This window comes from Alligator sinensis, unplaced genomic scaffold, assembly GCF_000455745.1.
Source record: "Alligator sinensis unplaced genomic scaffold, ASM45574v1 scaffold118_1, whole genome shotgun sequence".
Taxonomy (NCBI): Eukaryota; Metazoa; Chordata; order Crocodylia; family Alligatoridae; genus Alligator; species Alligator sinensis.
In genome coordinates, this window is record NW_005841850.1 from 4,753,300 (window position 1) to 4,763,836 (window position 10,537).

Genomic DNA, 10,537 nt, shown 5'->3' on the forward strand with positions numbered 1-10,537 from the left:
CCTCTATACATCCACTCTTAACCCAGCCTCACAACTGCAAATCCCAGCGTTCAAACCATGAGATTCAGGCTTAAAAATAGTAAGGTTTCACAAATGACACTTACTGCTAAGTGTCAAGTTTTCCCCTACAGCCACAAGGCCTTATCAGCTGGTCTGGCTAGTGTTATAGCAGAGCTATGCCAACAAATCCCTTAGGGGAGACGCATCTTGTATCAATCAGAGGTCTTTTGCCAGAAGATTTTAAACCAGTGCCTCAACTGGGCCAGCAAAAGGATTTCTTTTGCCACCATCAGTGTGCCTATAAATTGTTTTTTGCAGGCATCACTATATTGGTAAGGGTGTTATTTATCCATCCGCCTAACTGACACAGCTGCGCTGGCAACATTTTTTGCACAGACCGCACCTTAAAAGTCCATTATTTAACAATACAGAAAGAGGGTTGAAGGTTATTGGGTAACTTCCCGGCTACTTCCCTGGGAACCAATTACTATGAGATTTGTGATGACATCATGAGAGTTGGTACGAAAGTCTCTGTGTGCCTGTATGTGCTTGCTTGCTGCTGCACTGCATGTCTGTGGTTTGCCCATGGTTTCTCACTCCATTTTCCTCACAACACCCCCAAAAGCACTGTACCCCATTGCCTGCCCAGGCGGGTATGTGGAGTGTGTGAGTACTGCCCTAACCCGTGGGCAGGTGAGCCATGCTTTGGAAGATAAAGGGTGCAGACTTTAAACACTCAGGGAAAGAAGGGTACATGTTTTAGTCCTGTCCTAACTGCTACCATTTCTTTTTCCTAGACCAACTGCCAGGAAAGCATCCTCTCACTACTCTGGTTATGGAGGGAGTGAATAATAAAGCAGAGCAGTCATCAACTCTTGTTGTGCCTTCTATGAATAGAAGATGGAAAAACCACCTTGTAGGGCGCTCAGCCTCGGTCCCTTCCACAATGAACATGAAGGTCATTCAAAGGTAAGACAACATGTTAGAACTGATCCTCACACGAAAATAGCAAATGGTTGAGTGTGGGTTGCACAAAACTTTTATGAAGTTTCTGGAGGATGGGAAATGGATCCAGAATGGAAAACACAGATAGCCAGATCTTTGATTTTAATAGGACTATGCTGATTTACACTGGCTGAGGACATGGCTCAGAATTGTGTTTCATAATAACTCATGTCATGTGCTGCTGCTATTGGACATTTAGGGATATATTCTGATTTCTGTTACTCCGCTGTCAATCCAGAGTAAATCCAGTGAAGTTCAGCTGGACTTCCTGGTGCAACTGAGGGTCAACTTTGCCTCTTTGGCTTTGTCCCAGTGGGATTTCATGAGATGTGCAAGGACAGGGCCTATTTTATATTGTGGCACTGTTTGAACTGGGAATGGCTGAGAACAGTAAGATGGGCCAAGCCTGTACCTAAACTCCTCCTTTTCAGAAGATCAGTAATAGTCAGATAACTATTTGCCCTTTTCACATCCCTTTACTGGGACAGGAACTCCAAAGTGCTTTTCTAAGCAGCAGCTCTGTACATACCACTCTTATCTAGAACCAGAAGCACAGCAAAATCTTGAGACTACCTCTCCATCGCTACCCTAGTTTTGCAGACCTCAGAAGAGTTTAGATAAGCTTCAAATAAGCTTCCAATATTTGGATTGCTTATCTAAATGGAATGGAAACTCCAGCCCTAAGGCCTCATCTTGCAAAGCATTGAGCATCTTCAAAAGATTCCAGTTACTTTCCTAGATTTCAGTGGTCATTTTGGGTGCAAAAGAATGCAGGGTGGAGTTAGTGATGTTTGTAACTTGAGCAATTTGAGAGGCTCAAAAAGAAAGTGCTATCTAAGTCTGTGAGTAATAATGTGAATCAGAAGCCAATTGACTGACAACTCATAATTAAAGAATTAACCCTCAACTCCTGATAACACTTACAAACATGCTTAAATTGCATATATTTGCACAAATGGATAGGCAGAACTGAGTGAAAATTTTCCAAAGGGATGTTTTTCTTTCGAATCTGCTGATTCAACGATATCAATGCTGTTGTGGAAATGTATCATTTATGCTGAAATCTGTGATGAAAAATCATTGAAGCATTTTGCTTCACAAGGTTGACTGACTTATTTTTGATTTCCTCATCTGGGAAATATCCTGGTATACTGCGCTTATTGTAACACGTGCAAAATGATAAAGTCAAGAAAATTGCTTTGCTCTACCCAGAACAAACAAAGCTGCTCCGATATTTCCAAAGGGAATATTTTCAGAAGTTTTAGTTCATGGGGAATTTGGAATTTTCATTCAGATTTAAGATGAAAATAAGCTTTTAAACTGCCAGAACTCCCTTGGTAATGGAACGCCTTAGTTTTGACCAATTCCAATGAGCACTTCCTATGGACTTCCATTGGATGACTAGGGCATAAAAATATTGATGTATGTAAGTGTTTGCAGAATCAGGACCTAAGTGCTGTGATTTATTTATTACACATATTCATATTCTTACATCAGCTAGGAGTCCTAGTCATAAACCAGGACCCTACACCAGCACCAGATCATTATGACATAATCAATTTGAGCAGGATGAGAGAGGTCATTAGTCATGGTAGTTTGATGCCAGGTAGAAGGCACCTCACTACAGGAGTTGGCAACCTACGGCCCACAGGCTGGATCTGGCCTCTGGAGCCACTGGAGCTGGCCTATGGATGTGGGGCTTTGGTAGGATTTGGTGGGGCTTCAGCTGCAGGTGCTCTCCCCCTGCCACCGTGGAGACAAGCAGTGGCGGCAGCTGGGTCCTTGCACCTGCCCACCCACACACCTCTGACCAAGCATGGGTTGTTCCAGCCTGCAGCCAGAAAAAGTTGCCTACCCCTGCCTTAGAGACTAACTGGGTCAGTGAGGAATGAGGGTCTAGGCTGTTGCCTACAAAAACTTATGCCTCTCAACCAGTTACAGCGGCATGCATTTTCTATAGCCATACAGCCAGTGAGTGACAGGTATTTGCTTGGCGAGTGAGGCTGGGAAAATCCAACCTACTACAGTTAAAGTTACTCCAGACCCAACGTGCAGCTTCCCATTTCAATGAATCCTAGTTAAGAACGACATGGCTATTCATTTTGACACAAAGGGCCTTCAGGGATAATCATAGACACTGTGCTACAAAAATGACTGCTCAGCCCAAGAATTCCATTTCTTTTCGTCTAACTAGCCTTGGGCTACAAAAACTATTTTATGCAGGTTGCCGATGGGCAGAGTTTTTTATAGTTTCCTTTTAACCCAGAAACCTTTACAAATTGTGTCTTTCTAGTTAATTATCACAAACCTCCCAAATATCAAGTAGCTGGGGAGATAAAGGGTGGGAGAGGGAAAGGAAAAAAATCGCAATTCCTTTGTTTCATTTTGTCTAAAAATGGGCTGAAATGGTTAATCGTTGTCCTAGATTTTTCTTTTAATCTTCTTTCAAGTTGACTCTAATCCTTCCCACTTGCACACCAAACGAGACTCTGCCACATTTCTAAACCTAAGCACTTGCCGTGATTTTTGAGGCCTCTGCACGTTTGTGTCTCTGTATAAATAATGGAGAACAAGCTGTCATTTCTGGAAGGCATGCACTACTCTCAGCTGCCCCATTGGAAATGAGTATGGACCATGTTATTTTTCTGAAGCTAAAATGAAAGGGCTGGAGTCTCAGGGATATTTCAAATCTAACACTGCAGCAAAGTACCCTGCTTTGGGATGAGACACTGGTCCCCTTGACCTTGAGTGCATCTGATCCTGAGGGTTATAGTACCTTCAGAGAGGATGTACTATAGATACAGTAGAAGCTTTGGCTGCGTCTAGACAAGTGCAGACATTTGGTTTCCCAGGGACAAGAAGCAGCAGCACACTTTGTATGGCTTCTTGTCCTGCGGGAACACCCATGCCACATGCCCTCTGGCGTGTGGCAGGTTACCCTGGGTAGGGTAGGGGAGGCTGGGGCCAGCAACTGTGCTGGGCCCAGCAGCCTTACTTGGGGTCCTGTGGACAGGGGAAGCTGTAGCCGAGGTGTTCCTGCAGCTGGGAGCCTGGCGGGCAGCTGGAGCATGGCTCTGGCAGGCCAGGCTCTAGTTTTGGGTGGTGTGCACTGCAGCTGTGTGCGCTGCCCCGCTTTTTTTCTGTGTGGGTTTTTTTGACCCCAGGATCTCCTGGGGTAAAAAAAAAACCCCTGCACTGCAGGAAACACCTGAATGTGCTGTGCATGGCATTGCAGATGGGTCTGCAGCATCACATACTGTATGGGTGCCCTTGTCTGGATGTGGCCTTTGAGTGCTAGATTCAGGAGGAACACTATTTTGTAAAAGTGACTGAAGAGCTTTATGTATGAGCAGAGACTGCTGGCCTCTATAAAGGCTGAAAGGTTCGGGCCCTGTCTTTGTTAGTGGATCTTCTAAACTAGTCCCTTTGGGTCTGCATCAGTTTGTAAATCAGACTTCCCAATCAAGGGAAAATGATTGATACCCTGGCATGAGGAGGGAGAGCACTGTGCTTTGCAGGGGGCACATACTGAGTTGAGCAGGGGTGAACTCAGGTCTTTTCATTTGCAAGGCACTGGGGGAGAAGGCGAATGCATGACAGAAGCAATGCACTTGGTACAGACCCCATGGGAAGGAGAATTAGCAGCTCTGCTCAGACTTTCAGGACTTGGCTCCTCCTCAGTTCCTTTTCTGCAGCAGAATGAGAGCATCTGACAGGGCAGGTGCAGCTGCAGAGCGCGCTGGCAAGCACCCACATTTTATTTACATGCACGGTTTGAGTTTGTTAAGCAGCATTTTCTTTAAACCCAACCCACAGTCCCTCTCCCTCTAGTATTAACCTCCCCCATGCACTCATGGATCAGTAAGATAATCCATGAGACAGGGAGAGGGCAAGGCAAAGAAAGCAAGTCTCCCTGCCTCTTATTCTACCAGACTGTGGCAGCTTTCCTCAGCCTTCACTTCTGCAAAATCTCCCAGTGTAGCTTAAGGAGGCTTTGACCAATGTAGGGCCCATGACTTGCGCCTCCCTGATTCACTGCCCACAATACAGAGAATTCAAGTTCAAATGCATCAGTACCATTTAAGGGCCTCATGTATTTCAAAGCCTTGAAGTCCTTCCCTGAAAGTTCCTCTCCTTTCATTTGGCATCTTTTATTTAATTGTAAAGCAGTATAAACAATAACCCATCAGGTCTCTGGGCTTGGCAGTAACTTAATAGCGGGGTTAAGCAGAGGAACAGCTGTTCTCTGGTCGGGGGAAGGACTAGATGGCCTAACAATATAAACTCCACTTTAGCTCATGACCTTCTACTTTGTGAATTTATGCTGTTTGCTGCCCTCAGAGTAACCTGCATTGACTAAACTGCCTATAAATTACAGTGCAAAATTACCTGCATGCTAAATTCAACCATATCTTCTGGCTAATTTGGGAAGCTTGGACTAGTTCCTCCTTTTGGCTATGTCAAAGAGAAATGAACACCCTTTTGCATGTTAGTGCTGATCTTTCCCAGTGGCACTGAATTTCAAAGGGAAAGACCTTAGAGCTACTAAATGATTAATTGCAACTTGCCTGCTACAAGCAGCTACTGATGAGACAACTTATTGCATGCTGCTGTTTTTTGAGACAGCCTAGCTTGTAAATTGGGGATCTGTTCAAACCCAGAATTTAACCTCCAACTTGTCAACACTATGCTTTATTCCTAAGGAGGCGAATGGCTGCTTCACTTGGCGATGTGTGTGAAGAGGGTAGAGTGAGTCCAGGTGGTAGAGAGACTGTGCTAAACTGATAGCTTTGTTAAAGTGACAATGAAAGTACAGTTCCAGGTTAGAGACTGACTTAAGACACTGGGCCTGACAGGGAGAGAAAAAACCCCTATGTAAAGCAAATGAATTGAAAACAGAGGGTGGGATTTGTCAAGGAGTTGAAAGGCCCCTTTGAAAACCCAAGCTAGACAGCAGCAAAAAGCCAAGCTTGAGCAGGAACTTTGGTTAACTGGGCTCTCCAGAAATGCACAATAAAAAGAGGTGGAGAAAAGGTCTGCAAAATTAGAGAAAACAAGGCTTTCATTTATTGTTATACCAGGAAGAACTTAAATAACTGACAGTCCAGATTTTAGTTTTGATCGCAGTACTGCATGAGGATACCAGTTAACTATTCTTGTATATGTGGTCTTCATCATTCATCTTGGCTGATGGCTTGGGGCTTGCTTTTTTTACAGTCATCTAATCAGCTGACTTCCCATTGAACCAAAGCCCTACCCACCCCAAGATTTTGAATCTATAGGAACATTTCAGATCAGTGGGTCTGTCTCATGTTTAAAAAGAACTGAGGCAGATTTGGCCTGATTGAATCCTAACTTCACTATGGGAGTTGTGGTGGCCTGAGCTTCACTTCTGTGGTTTACACAATGATAACCGATGAGAACTGCTTGCACTTTTTAGCATCTTTTTTCTGAGGATCTCAAAACATTTGCTAAAAGTGGTTCACAGGTGAAGAAACTGAGGCACAGTAAAATGAGGTGGCTTGTCCAACATTACATGGTGTGTGCATTTCAGAACTGAGAATTAAGTTCAGGGTCGATGTTTCCCAAAGTGGTTAGTGATTTTTAGACCTCAATCCAAAACACCTGAGTAGTAGGCAGGCTGATTTTCAGATGGTGCTGAGTATCTGCCCTCTGGAAAGCAGGTCCCTTTAACATGTCTGTAACTGGGACCCAAACTGGACCCAAATGGTCCATAAGCTAATGCCTCAGGCTGGCACCTTTTGCTGTAATTCTTGGTCCATCCCTCCTGCGCCAGCATCACCAGCACCGCCCCTCCTTCTTTTGTTCAGTAGTATTAGCAGAGCGTGCTAATTACTGCCATAAGATTTGAGCTCATCTTCCAGGAACAGGAGTGAGATTGGGAGAAAAATAAAAGAGTCAGAATGATCCCATTTCTATTTCTGCTGCGTTTATGTGCACAAATGAAAATGGGAGTGGGAGAGAAGCCAATTTTTCTCTATAAGAAGCAAGATTTGTTCCAATACATGATTCACGCTATAGGGTTGCTAACATCATTTATCTCCCTGGTACCGTAAATATTGGATCGAGGGTTTTTTAGGCCAGCTTTTGAACCAACCCAGGGAATGTGGTTTGTCTAATATAGCTTATTGGTTGTATTATTTATCTAGGAAAGATGCACCTTTTTTATCCCATTGACAGTTATTGTCTGAAACAGAATTTTGGAATTCTTCCATTCCCCTTTCTTCCCAATGGCAAACTAACTCTGTTTGGTAAAGCGCTTCCCATGAATTTCCCTGTGACCACTGTGAAGGCTGTTAACCGGTTATAATTTATGACTCGCTGCCAAGTATTCATTAGGCTTTCTTTAACTGACTGTTTAACTTTGTTTCCAGGCCAGAAATCTTGGACTTAGCCATGAACTTAACTTCCTATTTCCTTTCCAAAATGTTAACCATCAAAGCAGAGTAAAAGTGACACTGGCAAGATTAAGGGTCCAAAATGTATCACGCCTTGGTACACCTGAAATTTGTCATTGGCTAATAGTTGTTATCATTATCTAAGACAAGTCACAGACTGAGGTTTCCTGCGGAAGGCTCTCCATAGATTTATGGGTGCCAGGGAAGGCTTCTGGGGAGAGAAGCTGCAGTGTATTTGACAGATTGTACAGTACCTCACAGGAGGTATTTTTCCTTGATGTGTCATCATTGGGAACTCTGGTGCAACATTTCATCAATAGCAGAATGAAAAGCTCTTTTGGGCGAAAGTGCTGCTGAAACAATGATTTCTTTCTAAGCGAGAGAAAGGCGCATTATCAGAAACAACAAGCCAATAGCATAATTGATTGAGAGGGAGGAATCCATACCATACGTTACACTTGGGAGCTATTTAGCAATCGCCACCCATGTCATAGAGTCTGCTGGAATCTGGAACATAGTAAGTTAAGACTAAGGCTGGTCTCAGTAGGGATTCTGGGTAGTGGGATACCAAAATGTGGTTGGGTCTAGGATGGACAGGAAGTTATATGATTCTCTACTGAAGGGTAAAGGCATCATTCAGGTATTGTGTCCAGTTCAGCCTAGAATAGTCATGGCTAAAAGCTGTCCCCCTCATATGTCATATCAATGGTCTGTGCAACATAAGATACTTATGTTTCAGGCTGGTTCTTCATCACTCAAACCACTACAACAAATGGTTCCCCTTCTTGGAATTTCATCCAGAGTTAAACAGACCCTGGGCTCCTTCAGGACAAAGCTGAAGTCCTGGTGAAGCATGTAGAAGCTGACAATGCTGCCATCTCTTCTGTACATGATTTACAGATGAAGTGAGCTTCATGCTGGGTTGGCACGTAGGCAAGGGAGAAACACAGATCTTCACGGGGCACATCTACATGAGACACTTTACTTGAGATTAGAGCAAATTACTGTGCAGTAAGCATCACCGTCTACATGTGCAGATGCTTGCCGCACAGTAATCTGCTCTAATCACAAGTAAATTTGCTACCTGGAAATACAAGTAGCAAATTTACTCGGGAGTAATTACTGCGTAGTATGGCACATGTAAACGGCTGACTGGGAGTAAATGTGCTCCTGGTCATCTGAGCAGCAGGAGGCGGGAGATTGCTCCCTGCCTCTGGGAGCTGCCTGCTGCAGGGGCGGGCTTTGCCACTGGACCCTGGATGGGGACAACATTCCTGTGCCCCAGCAGCAGGGAGACCCTAGCTCCGGCTCCACATTTGGAGAGCAGGGGCTCAGAGATGATTGTTCCTAGCCCCAGCTCCACGATCTGGAGTGGGGGCTGGGAGATTCTTATCTGGAAGAGGAATGGGGCAGGGGCTGGGAGCTCCCTGCTGCCAGGACAGGAGGATATTGTTCCCAGCCAGGCTCTGGTGGCGATGCCTACCCTGGCAGCAGGCAGCTCCCAGGGGCAGGGAGCAATCTCCCAGCTCCTGCCAGGAGACAGCTGTTTCCTGGCCCCCTGTTCCCTGCCAGTCCCTGGGCTACCATCCAGGGGGAGCCTAGAGCTCCTCCTGGCTGCTGAAGGTGTCTGGTGCAGGGGCGGTGGGGGTGGAAGCGGGAGCAGATTTGCTGCTCATGGCAGCAGTCTGCTCCCACTTCCCCACACATGTAATACCTGCCTGGGGTGGGTTTACTCTAGAGTAAATTACTCAGTAAACCCACCATGGAGCATTTGCACATGTAGATATGCCCATGGATACATTTATATAGATTAGTAAGGCACTCAGACAGTAAGGAGATGGGTACAATGCAGAAACCTGGACAAACAGATACCAGTGGTATAACAGTCTTTGGAATAGGTTGTTATCTGCCAGAGATCAGCATAGCTGTACTGAAACCAATGGAACTGTCCTGATTTCCATGGGACTGGGTCTAGATGGGATCTCTGGGTCACTGAAGTCACTCTTCTTGTGCAGGTCACCACTTCATAGTCACATTCACATCCTTATCAAATTCCATCTTAAAACTAATTAGGTTATGCTAGCCCAAAATGAGGCTCTATCAGGGAATCAGACAGTAGAAATGGTTGGGAGGAAATGATCCATTATATCCAAATATGGGATTGTTTAAGCCAAAGGGTGTTTCCAAACATCCCAGGCTGATATTTTCATGTGTGCTCTATATCCTCTCATGTCTAGAAGTGACATTTTTAGTTCTATTAAAAACCAGAACAGCAAAAGTATGACTATGGGTATGTCTTTGTTTCCTGGGAGCCTCTTACAGAGGAGGAGGAAGAAAATGAGTAATTAGTCATTTGTGAATTACTGAAGCAGGATACTGTAGAATTAGAATGAATTTTGGCAGTGGGAAGGAGGCAAGTGAATCATTTGATTGGAGCTAAAAAGCATATCTTGCAGATGATATGAGAATTTTAAACCCGATCTTTCATCTTCCAATCTCAAAAACTCCAGGTTCGCTTGAGGTTGTCAATGGGCCCCAAACTTGCCCATGCTGAAAATGAAGTCCCACCATTCCTAGTTCGTACCCAGCTCTGAAAAGTGTGTGCAATTTTTCTGGTTCTGGATTGAACCCTGAGGTATATTTGCTAAATATTATGATTTGAGAGCCTAGCCATTTTTTATTTTCTCTTCATTGCTCAAAGAGAAGTTGTGGACAGGAGCAGTAATTGCTGGCTGATATGCTTTGGTCTGTTTTATGCAGGAGGTCATATGTAGATGAGCACTGTGGCTCCTGAAAAGCTATGAATCTCTAATATTCTTAGAAAAATACTTTTTTTCCCTTTTCAAAAAAGCTGTGGTGAGGACATGGGTGTATTGGGAAAGGGTTGGGGATGCTAGTTGTGAGATTTCTGATTTCAAGGGAGGCAATGTGGACTGGTGGCTAGTGTGGTAAACTGGCACTAGGGTAGCTTGGGTCCTATTCCTGACTCTGTCACTTGCTTGCTGCATAGCCTTGGGCATGGCACTGCACTGCTCTGTGCCTCAGTTTCCCCGCCTATAAAAAGAGAGAATCCTGCTCATCTCTTAGGTAAAATGTTGTGCAATCTCCTGCTG

At 44.6% G+C, this 10,537-nt stretch overlaps 2 protein-coding genes across 3 annotated transcripts in view; one reads left to right on the forward strand and one right to left on the reverse strand.

Moving 5' to 3' along the window:
- Positions 1-10,537, forward strand: part of RAP1GAP2 (RAP1 GTPase activating protein 2) — a 318,047-nt gene that overhangs the window by 34,556 nt on the left and 272,954 nt on the right. Inside the window, exon 2 of one of the 2 annotated variants that reach the window (XM_025210745.1) lies at positions 798-969. In XM_025210745.1, coding sequence (XP_025066530.1) covers positions 836-969 — 134 coding nt within the window. In that variant the 5' untranslated portion in view covers positions 798-835. Of the gene's footprint in view, positions 1-797; positions 970-10,537 lie in introns of those variants that run through there. The other variant, XM_025210753.1, reaches the window with a different exon arrangement.
- The window catches only part of CCDC92B (coiled-coil domain containing 92B), a 55,195-nt gene that overhangs the window by 25,956 nt on the left and 18,702 nt on the right, over positions 1-10,537 (reverse strand). The gene's annotated exons all lie outside the window — the stretch shown is intronic.